At 66.0% G+C, this 22,557-nt stretch overlaps 1 protein-coding gene across 1 annotated transcript; it reads left to right on the forward strand.

The window, feature by feature from the left end:
* Window positions 1-22,499, forward strand: KCNH3 (potassium voltage-gated channel subfamily H member 3). The gene is made up of 15 exons (XM_075901957.2): window positions 1-332; window positions 10,205-10,438; window positions 10,804-10,935; window positions 11,343-11,476; window positions 11,692-11,941; window positions 12,166-12,323; window positions 13,861-14,068; window positions 14,958-15,239; window positions 16,231-16,430; window positions 17,598-17,847; window positions 19,791-20,005; window positions 20,385-20,674; window positions 21,022-21,128; window positions 21,261-21,337; window positions 21,506-22,499. Exons 1-15 carry the CDS (start codon window positions 254-256, stop codon window positions 22,151-22,153), a joined length of 3,264 nt encoding a protein of 1,087 aa, XP_075758072.2. The 5' UTR covers window positions 1-253; the 3' UTR covers window positions 22,154-22,499.
* The last annotated feature ends 58 nt before the right edge of the window (window positions 22,500-22,557 follow it).

Raw genomic sequence — 22,557 nt, forward strand, 5'->3', positions numbered from 1 at the left:
CCAGCTGGGCGCCCGGGGGCGGCCACGCGGAGCAACTTCGGCGGCGGAGCGTTTACACGCGGCTCCGCGGGGCCGGAGCGCTCCGGAGTCAGGGCGGCGCGCGGGGACCGAGCGGCGCGGGGCAGCCGCGCGCTGGGCACCCGGGGTCCGGCCGCCTAGGAGCCGGCGGGCGCGGGGCTCTTTCATCCGCGCCCCGCGGGCGGGCGGCTCAGCAGGCGGGTTCGCGGGCGGATGGCGGGAGCCCGCGCCTGACATGCCCGCAGCCATGCGGGGGCTGCTGGCGCCCCAGAACACCTTCCTGGACACCATCGCCACCCGCTTCGACGGGACACGTGAGTGGCCCCCGCGCGGGCCCTGCGCCCATCGCCCGCGCGTCCGGCCTGCCCCCGGGCGCCCAGCTGGGGAGGGGGAGGCAAAGCGCGGCTCGGGGTCCTGCTGTGCCCGGGTCTCGCCTTCCAGCCCTGACCGGCCCGTCCTGGGGCCCTCGGGCCCTCCCCAGCGCGGCGCCCGGCCGAGCCAGTCTGGGGGTTGGGGGGGGCGCTGGGCCCGGTCGCCGCCCGGACCCTTTGACAGCAGCTGCTCCCTAGGACGCGGGGCGGGGCTGGCACCATCCCCCCGGACCCCCCCCCCCCAGAGGCGCCCCACCCGGGGTGTCGTCAGGGCGCGCGGGGCTGGGGGGGGCTGTGGAAATCGGGCTGTTTCCGAGCGTGTCTCGTTCACGCCCCGAGCGAGGGAAGTTACCTCGGTGGGAGCCGGCGCAGGGCGGCCGGGCCGAGACCGCAGTCGCTTCCCGGGAGGGGGGCTGGGGGGGGGTCTTTGCAAAAGCCACGAGGCTCCACCGGCCAGGCCCTGGGTCTCCCCTTGCTGGGGGGGCTGATTTCCCTGGGGCTCAGCTCCCGAAGTGGCGCCTCCCCCCCCCTCCTGATAGGCCAAGTCGGGGGGGGGGAGCCCCAAAACGCTAGAAATTCCCCAGCGCTCGTGGGTTGTGAGGGGCTTGGGAACAGAAGGAGCCTTTCCACTGGGGATGCGTTTGCACCCTGCGAGAATCTATAAATACTCGGCTCTCTTGTGTGATACTTAGCAACACACACACACCCCTCACACACGCACCTCACACACACACCCCTCTCTGTCACACGCACCTCACACACACACCCCTCTCTGTCACACGCACCTCACACACACACCCCTCTCTCTGTCACACACACCTCACACACACACCCCTCTCACATCCCCTCTCACACACACACCCCTCTCTCTGTCACACACACCTCACACACACACCCCTCTCACATCCCCTCTCACACACACACCCCTCTCTCTGTCACACACACCTCACACACACACCCCTCTCTGTCACACGCACCTCACACACGCGCCCCTCTCTGTCACACACACCTCACACACACACCCCTCTCTGTCACACACACCTCACACACACACCCCTCTCACACCCCCTCTCACACACACACCCCTCTCTGTCACACACACCTCACACACGCGCCCCTCTCACACCCCCTCTCACACACACACCCCTCTCTCTGTCACACACACCTCACACACACACCCCTCTCACATCCCCTCTCACACACACACCCCTCTCTCTGTCACACACACCTCACACACACACCCCTCTCTGTCACACGCACCTCACACACGCGCCCCTCTCTGTCACACACACCTCACACACACACCCCTCTCTGTCACACACACCTCACACACACACCCCTCTCACACCCCCTCTCACACACACACCCCTCTCTGTCACACACACCTCACACACGCGCCCCTCTCACACCCCCTCTCACACACACACCCCTCTCTCTGTCACACACACCTCACACACACACCCCTCTCACATCCCCTCTCACACACACACCCCTCTCTCTGTCACACACACCTCACACACACACCCCTCTCTGTCACACGCACCTCACACACGCGCCCCTCTCACACCCCCTCTCACACACACACCCCTCTCTGTCACACACACCTCACACACGTGCCCCTCTCACACCCCCTCTCACACACACACCCCTCTCTCTCACACACACACCCCTCTCTCTCACACACACCTCACACACACACCCCTCTCACACACACACCCCTCTCTGTCACACACACCTCACACACACACCCCTCTCACACCCCCTCTCACACACACACCCCTCTCTGTCACACACACCTCACACACACCCCTCTCTGTCACACACACCTCACACACACACCCCTCTCACACCCCCTCTCACACACACACCCCTCTCTGTCACACACACCTCACACACACACCCCTCTCTGTCACACACACCTCACACACGCGCCCCTCTCACACCCCCTCTCACACACACACCCCTCTCTGTCACACACACCTCACACACACCCCTCTCACACCCCCTCTCACACACACACCCCTCTCTGTCACACACACCTCACACACGCGCCCCTCTCACACCCCCTCTCACACACACACCCCTCTCTCTGTCACACACACCTCACAAACACACCCCTCTCTGTCACACACACCTCACACACGCGCCCCTCTCTGTCACACGCACCTCACACACACACCCCTCTCTCACACCCCCTCTCACACACACACCCCTCTCTGTCACACGCACCTCACACACGCGCCCCTCTCTGTCACACGCACCTCACACACACACCCCTCTCTCACACCCCCTCTCACACACACACCCCTCTCTCACACACACCTCACACACACACCCCTCTCTGTCACACGCACCTCACACACACACCCCTCTCTCACACCCCCTCTCACACACACACACCCCTCTCTGTCACACACACCTCACACACACACCCCTCTCTGTCACACACACCTCACACACACACCCCTCTCTGTCACACGCACCTCACACACGCGCCCCTCTCACACCCCCTCTCACACACACACCCCTCTCTGTCACACACACCTCACACACGCGCCCCTCTCACACCCCCTCTCACACACACACCCCTCTCTCTGTCACACACACCTCACACACACACCCCTCTCTGTCACACACACCTCACACACACACCCCTCTCTCACACACACCTCACACACACACCCCTCTCTGTCACACGCACCTCACACACACACCCCTCTCTTACACCCCCTCTCACACACACCCCTCTCTCTGTCACACACACCTCACACACGCGCCCCTCTCACACCCCCTCTCTCACACACACCCCTCTCTCTGTCACACACACCTCACACACGCGCCCCTCTCACACCCCTCTCTCACACACACACCCCTCTCTCTCACACACACACCTCACACACACACCCCTCTCTGTCACACACACCTCACACACACACCCCTCTCTCTGTCACACGCACCTCACACACACACCCCTCTCTCACACCCCCTCTCACACACACACCCCTCTCTCTGTCACATACACCTCACACACACACCCCTCTCTGTCACACACACCTCAGACATGCGCCCCTCTCTGTCACACACACCTCAGACATGCGCCCCTCTCTGTCACACACACCTCACACACACACCCCTCTCTCACACCCCCTCTCACACACACACCCCTCTCTCTGTCACACACACCTCACACACACACCCCCTCTGTCACACACAACTCACACACACCCCTCTCTCTGTCACACACCTCTCACACCCCTCTCACACACACACCCCTCTCTCTGTCACACACACACACCTCTCTCACACCCCTCTCACATACACAGCTCACACACACCTCTCTCTCTCACACACACACACCCCTCTCACAACTCTCACACACACACCTCACATACACACTTCTCTCTCACACACCCCTCTCTCTCACACACCCCTCTCTCTCACACACACACCTTACACACACACCCTCTCTCTCACACACACACACTCCTCTCTCTCAAACACACAGACCCCTCTCTCACACACACCCTCTCTCTCTTTCACACACACACACACCCCTCTCTCTCTCTCTCTCTCTCTCTCTCACACACACACACACACACACACACATCTCACACACAGCCCTCCTGGGGGCTGGTTTGCCACCGCTTGCTGCTGGCCTTCTAGAAAAACTCCCGGGATGATGAGTTTCCACCCAAGACCGGGGCTATTTTCTTTTCTTTTTGGAATAAAACCAGCCTGGGAGACCCATGGCCTGGGAACAGGTGCATCCCTCCAGCCAGACACCCTTACCCTACACACCATCCTCACGGAGGCGGCCCCAGGCTGCTCCCTCTTCTCAGAGATCTGCTGGAGCTGCAGAAACAACCTTGGCTCCCCTCCCCTGGGAATACAAGAAGCTGGTTCTCTCCTGCGGTTGGGGAGAAAGCGGAGAGCAGATCTGCATCCCCACACGGGCCCTGGGGTGCTCCAGCCCCTGGGGGTGTTAGATCAAGACAGGCTGGGTCTCCAGATCTGGCCCGGGAATTGCTTTAGGACAGCAGGTGTCTGGCCTGTGCTATGCCCCCCCCCACACACCCCTGTTCCTGGGTGTGAGAGCTGTACCTGTGTGCGAATATGGACCAGGCCCCTACGTACCACAAGAGTGATGCTGGAGAGCTGTGTGTGCGCGCAAAACGTGGCTAAATGAGCGTGTGCATCTCGAGATGCGACACAGCACCGCGCTGTAATCAGGTGTCATCAGCCGACACGCCGTAACTACCCTCGTGCATGTCGGTGAGCTCTTGCTACAGGTGTGTTTCTGTGCTGTGTGTGCATGTTGAGCTGGAAGTCATTTGAGGTACGCACAGGGAGATATTCCTAGTCCAGGGATACCAGGGTGCCTGTGTCATATATACAGTGTGCGTACACACACGCGCGTGCACGCACACACTGTGCACACACACATGCACGCACACATACATGCACACAGTCGATGTGTCTATGTTCCAGACGTAAACTACACACAAACCTGCTCTGCCCAACCCCTGACGTGGCCAGGCCAAGCACTCTGCAGTGAGGAAATGCCCGAGGCCCGGGGCAACCTTAAATGCAGCCCACCCCTCCCCCCAAGGGAGCTCTGGCGGGCTCAGTGGCCTGGGCAGCCTGTACCCCAGAGTGAAGCAGGCCCTGCAGGGCTGGGTCCCTGCCTCATTGACTCTGGAGCCAGCGGGGCTGCAGGGAATGGAGCAGGGAGCTGCAGGAAAGGACAGGAGGGTCTCGTTGCCAGTTGGATGCTGCCCTGCAGAGCTGGAGTCTACCCCTGGCCTCAGCCCCCGGCCCCCTGTGCGGCGCTGGGCATGTCACTCATTGCAGAAACAGTGGTAGGGGCTGGGTTCCCCCCCGCCCCCGGCAGGGGCCTCCAGGTCTGGGTGTCTGATGTGAGACAGCTGGCGCCTGGTGGCAGCAGTGCCCGGCCTCAGCCGGTTGAGGGCCGCCATGGGGCCTGGAGGAATGAGCCCGCCCCAGGGTCTATTTCTGCCTCTGACACTCCTGCCCTTTGTGGCCTTGGGCAAGTCTCTGTGTCCCCAGCTGTCCCTGGGGGATCGGGGCTGTTGGTGGGACGAGGGCACCCGAGGTGAGACTGTGAGGAAATGGAGTCTGTTCCTTGCAGGGTGAGCAGCCAACAACAGCAGGAGCTGCTAACTGAGCAGGATACAAACAGTCAACTGTTGCTTCTTTCTCTCTGGGCCCTGCCCATTGCCATGGGCTGGGGAGAGGGTCTGGCAAAGATTGTCCAGCTAAAGTCTCCCTCCTTCCCGCAGAAGCCCTGTGCTCCCCGGGCCTTTCCAGTGCCCGGTGCTGCTGCGTCAGCCTTCACATGGCCCTCAGCCAGTTCCCTCCCGTGGGTGTGCATGTGCGAGAGATCACACCAGCATGGCTGCTAGGCTGGGAGAGCGGGCGCAGACGTGCCCAGGTTGCTGCTGTAGGGTCTGGGTGCCAAGGAGGGGGTATGATACCACGGCTGGGGGGCTCGCTGTGTCAGCCAACCCTGTGCCAATGGGCTGGGGAGGTATGTTTCCTGGTGCTGCGTGCCAGGATGGGTAGGGCTAGGGATGTAAACGCCCATTGACTTGGCTAACTGATTACCTGGTTCACTGATTAAAGGGGGGGTCAGGTGAGGACCTGCTCCAAGCCCCACTGATTAAAGGTGAGGCTTACAGGTTAACTGGTTAAACCTTCGAATCCCCAGTAGTTACAGATATTGATTGGTTTCTGCTATTTCCACGCCAGTTCATCTGATGAAGTGGGTTTTGCCCATGAGAGCTCATGCGTCTGTATGTTTTGGTTAGGCTCTAAGGTACCACAGGACTCCTAATTTGTAAAGTTACAGGCTAACATGGCTACTGAGATCCATAGAAGGGGTGGTTTTAGGGTTACTGTCCAGTCCTTCAGGGCACTTGGAAGCTGTCAGCCCTTCCTCTGTTGTCACAGTCCTGCAGTCGGTTCCCGATTGTGTCGATCTCTGATGGGCACTGGCACCTCACCAGCCAGCAGTTTCCCCCAGGTGTTTTGCAGAGGAGCGAATAAATTCAGCACCTTGGCCAGCACCCCGGGTTCACTCCAGCCCCGTGGGTCCAATCCGTGTTGCCAGAGGCCCTGGCTGGGGACAGGGGCCTCTCATACCCCTACTGGGAATCGAGTTTCCCTGTGAGCTTGGGGGGGCTCCGGACGTGGATCTGGCTGGCTGTTCCTGGGGCCAGCAAACATCCAGGCTGGACTCATGGGTCCGCCTCTGAATTAGCCCCAGGGAGACTGAGTTTAGTTCCCAGCCCTGCCACAGACACGTTGCCACTCTGTGCCTCAGTTTCCTCTTTCTGGGTCTGTTACTCTGTGCCTCAGTTTCCCCTCTCCAGGTCTGTTACTCAGTGCCCAGTGGGGCTTCAAGGTACTACTGTAACCCACGGAACAATCCCCCTGGAACCAAAGATGGCAGTAGGGGGCGCTCTCCTCTGACAGTCAGCTCTGGGCCCAGTGCAGCATGAGCCTTGGTGCAGAGATCAGCAGGGGGCGCTCTCGCCGGCAGTCAGTGCTGACCCCAGTATGTCCCAGGGCGGCACTAGGGGGCGCTGTGTTGCAGGGAAGGGCTCAGCAGGGGGCGCTGTGCCCTGGCAGTCAGTGCTGACCCCAGTATGTCCCAGGGCAGCACTAGGGGGCGCTGTGCTGCAGGGAGGGGGGCTCACTAGGCAGGTGCCATTTCTCAGATGAGCCGTGTCACAGTGTCCTGTCCATTCTTGCGCAGGCTCCTGCCCCTGGCATCCCTCGTCCCTGTGCCTATGGGGCTGGGTTTGGGAGCTGGATTCTGGATTCTAACCCTCACCCGCCCCCCTGGTCCCTCCTTCCCCCCCATGCAGAGCTACCCCCATGGGCTGGGTTGTACCCCCTACAGGGCACACGACTGAGGGGAGACCAGCACGGCCCCGGCCGTGAGCGAGCGCTCGCCCCGAGTTGGTTCTACAGACAGACTACTTTCCCTGAGTAGGCGGAAGGATACGGTTATAGACAGCAGCACGTGGTGTCCCCGGGTATAAATAGCCTTCGCTGGGAACAGAACAATAGCTCTGCCACCTGTGCTGGGGCCGGGCCCTAGGGAAGCAGGAGCTGGGGGGCGGGTGAGGCTGCGTGACTGTCCCCCCCCCCCGCCCTGCGCCCCCTGCACATGCCAGCTCACACGCACACGCGTGCTGCTCGCACGGGGTCACACGCCATGGGGCAGCACAGGGGCTGAGCCGGGGTGGGCTGGAGGGGAGCCAGGCCAGTGTCACTGGGGGGAATGGGGGTCACTTTGTCCTACACTCAGGTGCCTGCGAGCTCCAAGAAATGACCTCGGCCCTGCCCCATTCTACTAAGTTTGTCCCTGGGGCAAAGCTCAGTGCTGGAGGGGGGGAGGGGGTCTGGTTGGGGCAGGGAAGGGCTGGGAGCCAGGACACAGGAGGTCTAGGCCTTGCTCTGGGAGGGGAGCACTCAGAGCCCTGGGAGCAGGAGATGTAGGGACCATTCCCAGTCCAGCATTGCTCCACTGGGTGGCTGGACAAATCCTGTCTCTTCCCTGCCTCAGTTTCCCATATTTGAAATGGGGGGTTAATCCCCCCCCCCGTGCTTGTGTCTCTAAGTGCCCGACTCCCTGGGAATGGGGGGACAGTCCTTGCTCAGGGAGCTGCTGTGCTATAAATACCCACCCCCGCCCCCTCCCCAGCTTGCAGTGAGTAACAGCAGCAGGCAAATTACAGAGCAGGGCCCCAGTGCCTGCGGCCCCAGCCAGGCTGCCCCCGGGTGCCTGCAGCACTGAGAGCAGCTGTCAGCCTGGCGTGCTCAGGGGGCAGCGAGGGTCTGGCTGCTCCCTAACTCCCTTTGACTTGCCGGGGGACTCAGGCCTCCAAGCCCCTTGGTTTCAATGGGGGAGGGGCTCGGGATGGGGGGGGTCACATCGGCAGAGGCGGGTTCCTCGGGGGAGGTGCGGGGTGCAAACAGCAGAGTGACCAGGTGGCTCTGGGGCTGCGTCCACGTGGCGTGGCCTGATGCCGGGCTCCCTGGGCTTCTCCCTGTGCCCTTCTGAGCCCCACGTCTGGGTGCAAAGGGGGCGCTTGGAGGCGGGAGGCAGCAGAGGGCTAGTGGCAACGCTGCCCAGGGATTGCTCAGCCCCCAACTGCAGCTGCCTCTGGGGTGGGACGCAGCAGCTGTTGAGCAGCAGGTAACCAGGCCGCCCAGGTGTCTGCAGTTCAGGGCGGTTTACGCTTCGGCGGCAGTCTCCCCGCCTGGGCACCTGCTGTCTCTGTGGTGCCTGGGGGCAGAGCCAGGCTGGGCAGGGAGAGGCTGAGCCTTGGAAAAGAGCCCGAAAGGAGCACGTCTCCTATTCAGAGAGCTGGGCCCGCCCGGGATCTGGGGGCTGGAGCCACAGGCTGAGTGATCCCCTCGGGGTCTGGAGTTGGGGGAGCAGCCAGCCGGCGTGTGTGGGTCCTTGTCCACGAGCCTGGCACTGCTCACCCAGCTGCCCAGGGGAGTTTGGGCCCGAGGGGCCCACGGCGTCTCCCCTGCGCTCAAGGCGCGCCCCAGCCACAGGGATGTGGCAGAGCCTGGGCTGAGCCCCAAGGTGCATGGGGGTCAATTTGGGGGACATCCCATGGCCCAGCCACCCACTAACACCCCTCCTCCCCGCTGTTCCCATTCTCCCAAGGCGTGAGCCTCTTCCTGTCACTGGCCCAGAGCCAGCGAGCCCAGCTGGAAAACCGCTGCAGCCCCCCCATTGACACAGCCCCACGGCACAGCCCCCCTCCCCTTTCTCCCCATAGGCTGGCACAGGCCACTGCAAGTCCCTGATTCCAGTGCACCCAAGCCCGGCGCCCAGGTTCGAGTGAGGCTGCGGCCCGGCCCAGTGCCTGGATCCAAACGAGGCTGCAGCCCAGCTGCTGTTGTGGGCAGGGGACGGAGGCCGTGCCAAGTGCTCTCAGCTATTGTTTTGTTGAGGCGCTGGGCCCATCTGGGACCCCTCCTCCCTGCCCTGGGCTTTGCGGCTCAGCCAGCCTGGGGTGCAGCAGCCTCAGGGGAGCGTCTCCGGCAGCTGAGCCCAATTAGCTGGTGGCGCTGCCCCGGAGGGGGGGGGGAGGGGGGCTGTTACCTGGCTGATTTAGAAGCTGCCTTGCTAATGTGCGGCTGCTGGTCTGATCAGACAGGGCCGGGCCCGGGACAGGACTTTTCTTTGCTCCCTCCTGCAATATCCCCATTAGCTTTGGGAGCTCGCGGTACATGCCCCAGCAGGGCCGAACGCTGGCCCCACAGAAAGCCAAGATCCTCGAGGTGTGGGGCAGGGGTCGGGGGGCTCCAGGTTTGAAACTCACCTCGGGGTGGGGGTCAGGCTGAAAGCGGCTTCTCTCTCCCCACCGCCCCCCCACGCTCGCATTTCCCCCCCCTTGCTACTGTTCAAATGCAAATGTATGCAAATGAGGCAGGGCTCAGAGTGGGCTCCCGCTCTCAGCTGGTGCCAGCAAGGCGGGCTCTGTCCAAATGGCGCAGCGATGACTAACTGGGAGCAGCGGGGTAAAAATAGCCAGAGTGGGGCCTGCGGACACCCCCGGGCACGTGGCGAGATGGGGGGTGGGGGCAGCCGATGCCCCCCGGCCTCCGCTGAGCGGCTCTTTAGTAGAGAGCAGGAGCCATAGAGCCCCCTCCCCGACCTTCCCATCTCCCCATCCGCAGCGGGACCGCTGGCCGGGCTCCCCACACCCTGCCCTGGTGCCTCCCGGCCCTGCCCCATCCCCATGCTGCCCCCTCGTGTCTTGCAGACAGTAACTTTGTGCTGGGCAACGCGCAGGTGCGCAGCGCCTTCCCGGTGGTGTACTGCTCCGACGGCTTCTGCGACCTGACCGGCTTCTCCCGGGCCGAAGTCATGCAGCGCTGCTGCGCCTGCCCCTTCCTCTACGGGCCCGACACCAGCGAGCGCGTCCGCCAGCAGATCCGCAAGGCCCTGGACGAGCACCAGGAGTTCAAGGCCGAGCTGATCCTCTATAGGAAGAGCGGTGAGGGCGCGGCCGCAGCCTTTGCAGCTGCAGCTGGGAGCTAGGATGCCTGGGTTCTCTGCCCAGCTCCGGGAGGGATTACAGGGCAAAGGGGGCATGGGAGGGATTACAGGGCAAGGGGGGCATGGAAGGGATCACAGGGCAAGGGGGCATGGGAGGGATTACAGGGCAAGGGGGCATGGGAGGGATTGGGGGGCATGGGCTGGGAGCCAGAATTCCCGGTTCTCTCCCCAGCTCTGCCTTGCTGCGCAGACTCAGAGGAAAGTCCCTGGCCTGTGTTGTGCCTCAGTTTCCCCTTCAGGTCTGGGGGAGGGAGGGGCATGCACAGCACTCTGGGCCGTTAGCAGCTCCTCGTTGTCCCACAGGTGCCCCGTTCTGGTGCCTCCTGGATGTGGTGCCCATTAAGAATGAGAAGGGAGAGGTGGCGCTGTTCCTGGTCTCTCACAAGGACATCACCGACAGCAAGAGCCGGCCGGGCGCCGAGAGCTGGAAGGAAGGTGCATGGGGGGCCGGGGTCTGGAGCAATGCTGGGGGGGGTCTGCAGGCAATCTCCATAGCAAATGGGCCTTAGAGACCGTGGCAGGTACTGGCTAAGCAAATTGTGGGCCCTTCAGAGCCTGGGCTGCGTGCAAGGTGACAGCCTGCTACTGCTGCCCTCTGATGGAGCGCTGCCACTGCCCGCTCTGAGCGGAGAAGGGCCCAGGCTGGATCCGGGGGTTGCACGTTGCATGGGGTGCCACGGCAGCACACGCACACATGCGTGTGACGGTGCCTGGCTGCACAGAGTCAGAGCTCTGCCGTGTAGAGGGCAGGGGCTGCGGCGGGACAGATGGACACTGACCCCCTCCCATTGGACCGCCCCCACCCCCAGGGGCCATAACTGCTGGCTGCTCTCTCTCTCCAGCAGGTGGGAAGCGCCGGTTCAGCCGGGCTGGAGCCAAAGGGTTCAATGCCAACCGGCGCCGGAGCCGGGCGGTGCTCTATCACCTCTCCGGGCACCTGCAGAAACAGGGCAAGAACAAACACAAGCTCAACAAGGTACATGGAGGGCGCTGGGCTGGGAGTGGGGGGCTGGGGCTAGTGGCAGGTTGGAGGGGCCCAGGGGAAACCAGGGGGTTGTGGGTTGGAGGCATCCAGAAGAGGGCAGAGGGGCTGCCTGGGTCAGACAGGCCCAGGTCACAGGAGAGCAGGCTGGTGGGTGGTCCTCTGGGACAGGGGCTGCCCCCCATGTTGACCCCCAGCTCCTGGCCCAGGGCGTGTTTGGCGAGAAGCCGTCGCTCCCCGAGTACAAGGTGGCTGCGATCCACAAGTCGCCCTTCATCCTGCTGCACTACGGCGCCTTCCGGGCCGGCTGGGACGGGCTCATCCTGTTGGCCACGCTCTACGTGGCTGTGACGGTGCCCTACAGCGTCTGTGTCGGCGCCGGCTCTGACGAGGGGCTCCCGGCCGCCCGCGGGCCTCCCAGCGTCTGTGACCTGTGCGTGGAGATCCTCTTCATCTTGGGTAAGGGCCCCGGGTGCCAGGCCCCCGCCCATCTAGCCCGGCCCTGGCTCTACTGGTGCCCCTCACTCCCCACCCACAGCCCCTTGGCATCCCAGGCCTGGCTCTTTGGTTCGTGCTCCTCGCGGGGCAACCAGCCAGGACCCCGCCGCCCTGGGAGCTACGCTGAGGCTGTTGAGCTCGGTTCACTGGTGACGTTGACCCCGCGTGCGCTGTGCTCTCTGCAGACATTGTGCTCAATTTCCGCACCACCTTCGTCAGCAAGTCGGGCCAGGTGGTGTTCGACCCGCACGCCATCTCCCTGCACTACCTCACCGGCTGGTTCCTGCTGGACCTGGTGGCCGCGCTGCCCTTCGACCTGCTCTACGCCTTCAAGGTCAACGTGGTGAGTCAGCCCCTCCCCCCGCAGGCGCGGGCTGGCTGGCGCCCACCCAGGGAGGGACCCCAGGACTGGGAGTCACAGCCTGCAGGAGGCAGGGAGGCTGCCAGCAGAGCCAGAAATTTGGCTCCCCTGGGCCAGAGTCAGCCCTTCCCCAGACCCCGCTCCAGTCCCATCCATCTCTTGGGCCCCCTGTCACACGGGGGCTGGAGAGCACCGCTGAGAGCGTCCAGTCAGGGAGAACTGCTAAGAGACAGGGCTACGGACAGCCCGCAAGTGGGGGCCCTCCACTACAAGGCACCCCGAGCCCGTCGCACGGAGCACTTCTGTCTGCCACGCTGGGCAGCAAAGTCTCCCCAGCAATTCCCTCAGACACTCCCATTCTCTGTGCCACAGCCAGCTCCCACCTTACACAGATGAGAGGCTGTGACAGTCAATCGCACCAAATCCGAACAGGTTCGTCCCGTCCCAAAGCACCAGCCATGTTCCCAGATCGATGTATAACGCAGATCTTACCCCCAAAAGCACACTGTGCCAACCTGTTAGAAGCCAATAGCTACAGACAGGAAGGAAGGAAGGAAAAAATTGTTAAAGGAATCAAAGGAGGAAGGAAGGAAGGAAGGAAGGAAGGAAGGAAGGAAGGAAGGAAGGAAAAAATTGTTAAAGGAATCAAATACAGAAGGATGGAGGGAGGAAGGAAGGAAGGAAAAAATGTTAAAGGAATCAAAGGAGGAAGGAAGGAAGGAAGGAAGGAAGGAAGGAAGGAAGGAAGGAAAAAATGTTAAAGGAATCAAATACACACATCAGCTGCAAAGTTCTTGGTGCAGGCTTGGAATGGGGATGGAAAAAACTGCCGACTTAAGTGAAGTCCACAGCTGGGATGGGTCGTTCAGTCCTTTGTTCAGAGCTTCAGTTCGTAGCAACAGAGCTGAGAAGCCGGCCTGAAGACCGAATGGGGGAACCTCCAGGGCCCTTTATCTGTCCTCGGCCACGCCCAGGGACTCCCACTGTTCTCCTGTGTGAAGGTGCATCCCAAGATGGGGTTGGTCACGTGAGCAGGTCGCCTGCCCATGTGGGACCTGGCTCTTTGCAGGGGCCCCCAAACCCGCCTTCCAGAGCGCAGGAAAGTCCGTTCAGTGCAGCGGTGCCTCCCACGCTGCGTTGTCCATCGACTGTCCCTCGATGGGCCGCTCGATCTACTAGCCACCCCCGGGCTGCTTGGCTGACGCCTTGCGGGGGGGCGTGTTACTCCAGCTCACGTTTAAAATACGGACACAGCCAGTGCCCAGGCGGTGGGGAGCAGAAATGACACCTGGTCGTACAACTGGAATCAGCGCGCACGGGCCTTGCACACACCCCTCGCTTGGCCCCCGTCGGACAGGACTTGCTGCGAGCACAGAACAATGATTCCCACCCACCAGCACTGGCCCTGTATTGGCCTCAGTCCTTCCCAGCCGGGTCCCCATGGCAGCCCCCCCCCTGCAGTGCCCTTCCCCCGTGAGGGGCAGCACAGGTGGGACTCTCCCACGCTCTCTCCCTGCAGTATTTCGGGGCTCACCTGCTGAAGACAGTGAGGCTACTGCGCCTGCTGCGGCTGCTGCCCAACCTGGACCGGTACTCGCAGTACAGCGCTGTGGTGCTCACGCTGCTCATGATCGTCTTCGCCCTGCTGGCCCACTGGGTCGCCTGCGTCTGGTTCTTCATCGGCCGCCTGGAGATCGAGAGCAGTCGCGCGGAGCTGCCAGAGATCGGTGTGTGGGGCATGGGTACCCCTGCGCGCCCCCAGCGGGTGCACCCATCACTGTACATCACACGTGCAATCGCACGCCCAGTCACAAGAGGCGTGCACCCAGTGTTCTGCACCACACATGCACAATCACACACCAGTCACAACAGACCAGCCACAACAGGTGTGAACTTGCCATGCTGCATAATACGGGTGCAATCGCACAGCCAGTCGCAACAGGCATGCACCACGTAGGAGCAATTGCATGCTCAGTCACAACACGTGCGCCCTTGCTGCTCTATACGGCACATGCACAATCACAATAGGCCTGCACCTGCACAACGTCTGTGGTCTCCCACCCAATTGTAACATGTGTGCACCTTCCTGTGACACACGTGCCCATGCAGGGGTGCATGGATACCTGTGTGCACATCCTGCTGTCTCTGACATCTCCCTCCCGGAACGGGTGCTACTTGGGCTGCACACACAGTCTGGCACCCAGCGCCCGCAGTCGCACGTGTGTGTGTGGTCTGGTGAGTGTGTCGTGGCCACTGTCTGTGCCCCCACATTGTTGGGTATCACCAGCCCCCAGGGGACACAACACCCCAGCACCCATGGCCGTGTGTCATGGTCGGACACCCCGCCCCCAGCCTGAGCGTGTCAGTACGCACACGCATGTGCCTGCCCAGACACACGCACAATCATACACCTTAAGATTCCCCTACTAGGCCCATCTCCCTCCTCCCCTACCAGCCTGCCCTGGCCTTGCTCACACTTTGAGGCAGGCGTCCCTCTGGCTGAGGGCCCAGCCCTCTCCCCCAAACGTTTCCCTCGGCCCCTCCCTGAACTCCCCCCAGCTTGGGGTCTGGTCTTGCCCTTCCCTGGGAGGCACTGATCCCTCTCCCCCACCCCAGGTTGGCTCCAGGAGCTGGCGCGTCGCCTGGAGACCCCCTACTACCTGGCGCGGAAGAGCTGCAGCTCCCCTGCCAACAGGACGGGGCCGACGCTGCCCCCCGGGGCCAACTGCAGCCTCAACGGCAGCGGCTGGGAGCTGCTGGGGGGCCCCACGCTGCGTAGCTCCTACCTCACCTCCCTCTACTTCGCCCTCAGCAGCCTGACCAGCGTGGGCTTCGGCAACGTCTCGGCCAACACCGACACCGAGAAGCTCTTCTCCATCTGCACCATGCTCATCGGGGGTGAGGGGGGCAGGGAAACAGGGCACGGGCAGGGGGGCAGGACACTGGAGTGGGGGGATTGCAAAGCAGGGGGCACTGGGGAGGCAGATCAGTAGGTATTGGGGGTCGCTGGGCTCTGAGGCCGTGGGGGGTGCTGACACCGTGGGTGGAGGCAGGCTTGGTGAGGGAGGGTACCAGGGTGAGGGAGGTGCCCAGGGTGGTTGTGTGGGGCAGGGGCTTGGGGAGGCGCTGGGGGGGGTTGGGGAAATGGGGCTTCAGGGGGATGCAGCCCCCACCCCTGCAGGCCTGCGCCCACCCCATCCCCACAAGCTGACTCGCGCTCTGGATAGAGCCATGGGCAGTTGCCATGGAGACGGGTGAGCGCCTGGCGTGTGAGTGGGTGGGCAGGCGGGGGCTTCGCCCACAGACGCTCCGAGGGGCTCGCTAGCCGCAGGCATCGCCCCCCCCGCTGTGCCCCCAGCTCTGTCAGTGCCCCTCGCGCCCGACCCGCAGCCCCCAAAGGCGTCACTTTTACAAAGCCCCTGGAGCACGGGCTCAGGCCAGCACCATGTTGCACGGAGCCTGCCCAGGCCCCATCCCACCACACTGACACCCCTGCTCCCCTAGCACTGCTTCCTGATCCCTTCGCACGGCCACTCACACACGGCTTCCTCCTCCCCTCGCACGGCCAGCCTCACATGGCATCCTGCTCCCCTCGCACGACCAGCCTCACGGTATCCTGCGCCCCTCGCACATAGCTTCCTACTTCCCTTGCACAACCAGCCTCACACGGCATCCTGTTCCCCTCGCACGGCCACTCACACCCAGCTTCTGAGTCCCCTCGTACGGCCACCATCACATGGCATCCCACTCCCCTCGCACAACCAGCATCCCGCTAGCTCTCACACAGCCACGCTCACAAGGCACCCCATTCCCCTCGCACGGCAGAGCCACACAGCATCCTGCTCCCCTTGCACGGCCCCCCTCGCACAGTCTCCCACTCTCCCCACAGCGCTGATGCACGCTGTGGTGTTTGGGAATGTGACGGCCATCATCCAGCGCATGTACGCCCGGCGCTTCCTGTACCACAGCCGCACGCGCGACCTGCACGACTTCATCCGCATCCATCGCATCCCCAAGCCGCTCCGGCAGCGCATGCTGGAGTTCTTCCAGACCAGCTGGGCCCTGCACAACGGCATCGACACCCACGAGGTGAGCGCCGTCCGCCCCAGTGTCGCGCCCCTCCCCCAGCCCGCCACCCCCACGTCTCGCCCCTCCCCCCATCCCGCCACCACCCCATCCCTACATCTCACCCCTCCCCCAAGCCCACCACCCCCACATCTCGCCCCTCCCCCAGCCCGCCACCACCCCCATCCCTACATCTCACCCTTCCCCCGTCTCTCACCCCTCCCCCCAGCCCGCCACCCCCCCACACATCTCACCCCTCCCCCCCCCCAGCCCACCACCACCCCCATCCCTACATCTCACCCTTCCCCCATCTCACCCCTCCCCCAAGCCCACCACCCCGACATCTCGCCCCTCCCCCAGCCCGCCACCACCCCATCCCATCATCTCACCCATCCCCCATCTCACCCCTCCCCATCCCACCACCCCATCTCACCCCCTCCCCCAGCCACTGCCCCCTCTCACCCCTCCCCCAGCCCACCCCCATCCCTACATCTCACCCTTCCCCCATCTCACCCTTCCCCCATCCCGCCACCCAACCCTTCCCCAGCCGCTGCCCCCTCTCATCCCTCCCCCACCCCCATCTCACCCCTCACCCGCCACCACCCCATGTTGCTCCTTCCCCATCCTGATGCCACCCATCCCTCCCCACCCCATTGGCCCGCTCCTCTCCCACCCGACCACCATCTCACCCTACAGCCACCTCACCCTCCCTCACCAGGCTGCAGCCTCCCCCCCTCAGCCTTCACACCTCCCCTGCCAGGCCGCAACCCTCACCACCTCCTCCCCTCCTCCACCAGGGTGCTGGGCCCCCCAGCCTCTCCTTGGCTCTCACCCCTCTCCCATCCCAACGCTGGGCCCCACAGCCTCCCAACCCCCATCATCCTGCTCCTCCCCAGCCAGGCCACAGAGCACCCCCCCAGCCCTCCCCACCCCCTGCGTGCAGGGCCCCCCGGCCTAGAGCAAGGGGGGGGGGGGAGTCAGGCCCCGGGGAGCAGCCTGTTTTCTCTCGCCCAGGGTTGGGTTTTTGTTGCTCAGGCGTCTCCCCGGCTGGCAGAGCAGAGCAGAGCAGAGCACGCTTTCCGGGCCAGGGGAGGAGGCGGGGGCGGGAGGTGCAGGGCGGCCTGAGTTCGAGTCGGGCCCCCTCACCCCTGCCCGGCTCGTTCACGCTGCTTTTCCCCTCGGCCCGCCCAGCTGCTGCGGAGCCTGCCGGACGAGCTGCGGGCCGACATCGCCATGCACCTGAACAAGGAGCTGCTGCAGCTGCCGGTGTTCGAGGCCGCGAGCCGGGGCTGCCTGCGCGCCCTGTCGCTCAGCATCAAGCCGGCGTTCTGCACGCCCGGCGAGTTCCTCATCCGCCAGGGCGACGCCCTGCAGGCCCTCTACTTCGTGGGCTCGGGCTCCATGGAGGTGCTGAGGGACGACACCGTCCTGGCCATCCTAGGTCTGAGCCCTGCTGGGCGAGGGGAGGGGAGGACGGGGCGGGGAAGGGCTCCCAGGCACGGTGCCAGCTAAGCCGCACCTTTTACTGGGGACGTGTCCCTCACTCCCGCCCTGCAGCCCCTGCCAGCCCAGCCCCCCCCAGCCCTGCCAGTGCCCCCACTCCCCCCCCGGCGCCCCTGCCAGCCCAGCCCCCCCAGCCCTGCCAGTGCCCCTCACTCCCCCCCGGCGCCCCTGCCAGCCCAGCCCCCCCCAGCCCTGCCAGTGCCCCCACTCCCCCCCCCGGCGCCCCTGCCAGCCCAGCCCCCCCCAGCCCCCTGCCCCCAGTGCCAGCCCTGCCAGTGCCCCCACTCCCCCCCCCGGCACCCCTGCCAGCCCAGCCCCCCCCAGCCCTGCCAGTGCCCCCACTCCCCCCCCGGCGCCCCTGCCAGCCCAGCCCCCCCCCAGCCCTGCCAGTGCCCCCACTCCCCCCCCCGGCGCCCCTGCCAGCCCAGCCCCCCCCAGCCCTGCCAGTGCCCCCACTCCCCCCCCGGCGCCCCTGCCAGCCCAGCCCCCCCCAGCCCTGCCAGTGCCCCTCACTCCCCCCCCAGCGCCCCTGCCAGCCCAGCCCCCCCCAGCCCTGCCAGTGCCCCTCACTCCTGCCCCGCAGCTCCTGCCAGCCCAGCCCCCCCCAGCCCTGCCAGTGCCCCCACTCCCCCCCCGGCGCCCCTGCCAGCCCAGCCCCCCCCAGCCCTGCCAGTGCCCCTCACTCCCCCCCCGGCGCCCCTGCCAGCCCAGCCCCCCCCCAGCCCTGCCAGTGCCCCCACTCCCCCCCCCGGCGCCCCTGCCAGCCCAGCCCCCCCCAGCCCTGCCAGTGCCCCCACTCCCCCCTGGCGCCCCTGCCAGCCCAGCCCCCCCGCAGCCCTGCCAGTGCCCCCACTCCCCCCCGGCGCCCCTGCCAGCCCAGCCCCCCCCAGCCCTGCCAGTGCCCCCACTCCCCCCCGGCGCCCCTGCCAGCCCAGCCCCCCCCAGCCCTGCCAGTGCCCCCACTCCCCCCCCCGGCACCCCTGCCAGCCCAGCCCCCCCCAGCCCTGCCAGTGCCCCCACTCCCCCCCCCCGCGCCCCTGCCAGCCCAGCCCTGCCAGTGCCCCTCACTGCCCCCCCGGCGCCCCTGCCAGCCCAGCCCCCCCCAGCCCTGCCAGTGCCCCCACTCCCCCCCCCGCGCCCCTGCCAGCCCAGCCCCCCCCAGCCCTGCCAGTGCCCCCACTCCCCCCCCCGGTGCCCCTGCCAGCCCAGCCCCCCCCAGCCCTGCCAGTGCCCCCACTCCCCCCCCCGGCACCCCTGCCAGCCCAGCCCCCCCCAGCCCTGCCAGTGCCCCCACTCCCCCCCCGGCGCCCCTGCCAGCCCAGCCCCCCCCCAGCCCTGCCAGTGCCCCCACTCCCCCCCCCGGCGCCCCTGCCAGCCCAGCCCCCCCCAGCCCTGCCAGTGCCCCCACTCCCCCTCCGGCGCCCCTGCCAGCCCAGCCCCCCCCAGCCCTGCCAGTGCCCCTCACTCCCCCCCCAGCGCCCCTGCCAGCCCAGCCCCCCCCAGCCCTGCCAGTGCCCCCACTCCCCCCCGGCGCCCCTGCCAGCCCAGCCCCCCCCCAGCCCTGCCAGCGCCCCTCACTCCCCCCCCGGCGCCCCTGCCAGTGCCCCTCACTCCTGCCCCGCAGCCCCTGCCAGCCCCAGCCCTCCACCAGCCCTGCCAGCCCAGCCCCCCCGCCTCCCAGCCCTGCCCGTGCCCCTCTCTGTCGCTCTGCATCCCCTTGCTGAGCCAGCCCTGGCTGTGTGGTACAGGGATGGGGCCGAGTGCCGCCACTGGGGGGGTTGTGCGGTCTCAGCGAGCCCAGGGCCGAGGCTGTGCCCCGGAAGAGCTGTATCGCCAGGGGAGGCACCAGGCTGGGCATCAGCGACCCGCCCTCTGTCCTAGGGAAGGGAGACCTGCTCGGCTGCGAGCTCTCAGCCCAGGAGTGCGTGATCAAGGCCAACGCGGACGTGAAGGGCCTGACCTACTGCGACCTGCAGTGCCTGAGCCTGCGGGGCCTGGGCGAGAGCATGGCCCTCTACCCCGAGTTCGCCTGCAAGTTCCGCCAGGAGATCCCCGCCCACCTCAGCTTCAACCTGGGCGGGGGCGCCGGGACCCAGGTGAGGGGCGGGGCCGAGGGAGGGGCCTGTGGGCCAGGGGCGGGGCCTGTGGGCCAGGGGCGGGGCCTGACCTGCCTGACACAGAGCGCCCCCCAGTGTTTGGCTGGGCGACAAGCTGGGACATCTGGGGCAGGGGTCCAGCTCCTGCTGTGCTGCTCTTGCCCCCACCCCCCAGGCAGGGGGGCTGTGGTGCCCCTATGGGCAAATGGGAGCCCCCTCCCCCAAGCCCTCAGTGAGCAAAGGCCCCTGGGGAAAGGCTAGGGCCCTGGTCCACAAGCTGGGGGGGTAGGAAGACCAGTGCACCCTGGGAGGTGGGGGCAGGGAGGCCCCCCCACCAGCTTGCCCCCCACCCCCAGCGCTGCCCCCTCCTGCCCCGCAGGCTGACACCGGCTCACTAAGCGACGAGGACAGCCGGCTGGCCACGCTGGAGAAGGCAGCTGAGGCTGCACAGGGTGCTCCGGTGCCCCCGCCTCGCTCGCTGGCCGGCCCAGCCCTGGAGCCCGCAGAGGCGCCGTCCAGCCCCCAGCTGCCCCCCGGCCACGTCCCCAAGCTGCTGTCGCCCAGGCGGGGTGCCCTGCCCCGGCTGCGCCGCCTGCCACCGGTGCCCGGTCCCCAGGCTCTGCAGCTCCACAGCCTGCCCTGGATGGGGCCTCCTGACCTCAGCCCCAGGTAAGGGGGGGAGGGGGCTGCTGAGGCCGGGGCGGGGGCTGTTTCCTGGGGGTTACCCCAAGGATGGGCACTCGGCCTCCTGGGCATGTGGCTCAGCCCTGCCCACGTGGCTTTAGGCAACGACCCCTCGGGGAGGTTTGTGGGGGGTGGCCCCGAGGCTGAGCCATTCAGAGATGCGCAACTAGGCAGCCCTGGGCTAATAGTGGGGGGGCCGGGGGAGAAGAGCCCTACTTGTCCCAGCCTTGCCAGACACCCCAGGACTGGCGGTGGGAGGGAGCTGGGCCGGGTGGCCTGTGCTGACTGGCGGGGGATGGAGCCCCCCGTGACGGCGCCGCTCTCCACTGCAGGGTGGTGGATGGCATCGAGGAAGACGCCTGCGGCTCGGACACACCAGTGTTCAGCTTCCAGGTCGGCCCCTCGGGCCCCGACTGCAGCAGCCCCTCCCCTGGGCCAGGTACCACCAGCACCGTGGGAAGGGGCTGGGAGCCGGGGCTCTTTCTGGGGTGGGGGTGGGGGGGGCTGTCCTGGGCTCTCCCCCCTGTGCGGGCAGGGCTGGGCGCTGACCCGCTGTCTCCCCTTGTCCCAGAGAGCGGGCTGCTCACCATCTCCCTGGGTGCTGCAGAGCTGGTGGGCGCTGATGCCATGGAGAAGCTGCAGCAGACAGTAAGCATGGGGGGGGTGAGGGCAGCACTGCCCCACGTGGGGCCCTGGGGGTGGGGGAGAGCCTTGGCAGGCAGCCCCAGTGTGGGTCTCCTGCCTGGCTCATGGGCTCCACGCTGACATGGGGTGCTGGCCCAGCCTGGCCCCAGCACTCACCCTCTCTGTCCCCAGGTGGCCGAGCTATCGGGGCAGGTCCTGCAGATGCGCGAGGGGCTGCAGTCCCTGCGCCAGGCCCTGCAGCTCTTCCTGCTGTCCCAGCCGCCGGCTCCGGTCGCCCGTCCCGAGGGCGCGGCCTCCTACGCGGCTGCCGCCTCGGCCTTTCCCGGCGCCACCCTGCTGCAGCCGCTGCGCGTGGAGACGGGCATCCCGGCTTTCTTCCTGCACAGCCCCGCACCCGGCCCGTGCCTCAACGCAGCCTGCTCCCGTGCCCGGCCTGCGCCCCCATGGGCGTGGGGCCTGCCTGCCACCCACAGCTCCCCCTGGCCCCGGCCCAGCACCCCACAGACTGCAGCTGGGGGGACAGATGCAGAGCTCGGGGCTAACGAGGCCCCTGCCACGGGGGAGCTTAGCAGCACGTGGCCGGCTGCCGGCCCAAGGGACCACGCTGCTCCCGTGGCAGCACCGGTCTCCCCTGCCCCCCACGGACACCATGGGGCCACGAACGCGCCGCAGGCTCCACCAGCCGCTGAGACGGATCCTCAAGGGCCTCCAGCTCCAGCCGCTTTGCCTGTGCCCTGGGACCCGCCCAGCCTGGAGATGGTGCTGCTGGGCTGCCACAGTGCCCCCTGCTGGCCCCGGGAGGAGGGCACAGGCATGTGAGCGTGAACCGCCCCCCCCCCCACACCTGGGATTTTTCTGCACCTCCTGGAGAACTAGGGGGCCTGGCTGCGCAGCCCCAATAGGGAGCCCCCTGGGCACCGGGCTCAGGCCTCGTTCTCAAAGACTCCTGAGCGCAGCAGGGCGAGGGGCCACAGGAGGGTCCAGCCCAGAACTTGGTTCCACTCACCCCCCCGGGCACAGCTTGCCCCAGCCCAGCGAACAGGGGCAGGGCCCCGCCGGCCTGTGTAATGGTGGGGAGGGAGCAGAGGGACCCCCTTGCCTCCCGCCGGGGGAGGGCAGTGGAGCTCCCGGGGCCTAGGGATCCCCCCCCCTTTTTACATTAAAATTGCTGCATTTTGAGCTCCGGTCTCGTGTCTATTTGCTACACACGCACTCACTGCAGC

Source organism: Pelodiscus sinensis, chromosome 31, assembly GCF_052426305.1.
Source record: "Pelodiscus sinensis isolate ZL-2025 chromosome 31, ASM5242630v1, whole genome shotgun sequence".
NCBI lineage: Eukaryota > Metazoa > Chordata > Testudines > Trionychidae > Pelodiscus > Pelodiscus sinensis.

Excerpts from the sequence above, each read along its gene's own strand:
- KCNH3 (XM_075901957.2), top strand. The coding sequence starts at position 254 with ATGCCCGCAGCCATGCGGGGGCTGCTGGCGCCCCAGAACACCTTCCTG. Across the intron at positions 12,324-13,860 it reads ACGCCTTCAAGGTCAACGTG|TATTTCGGGGCTCACCTGCT; the intron begins GTGAGTCAGCCC and ends CTCTCCCTGCAG. Across the intron at positions 17,848-19,790 it reads CACCGTCCTGGCCATCCTAG|GGAAGGGAGACCTGCTCGGC; the intron begins GTCTGAGCCCTG and ends CCTCTGTCCTAG.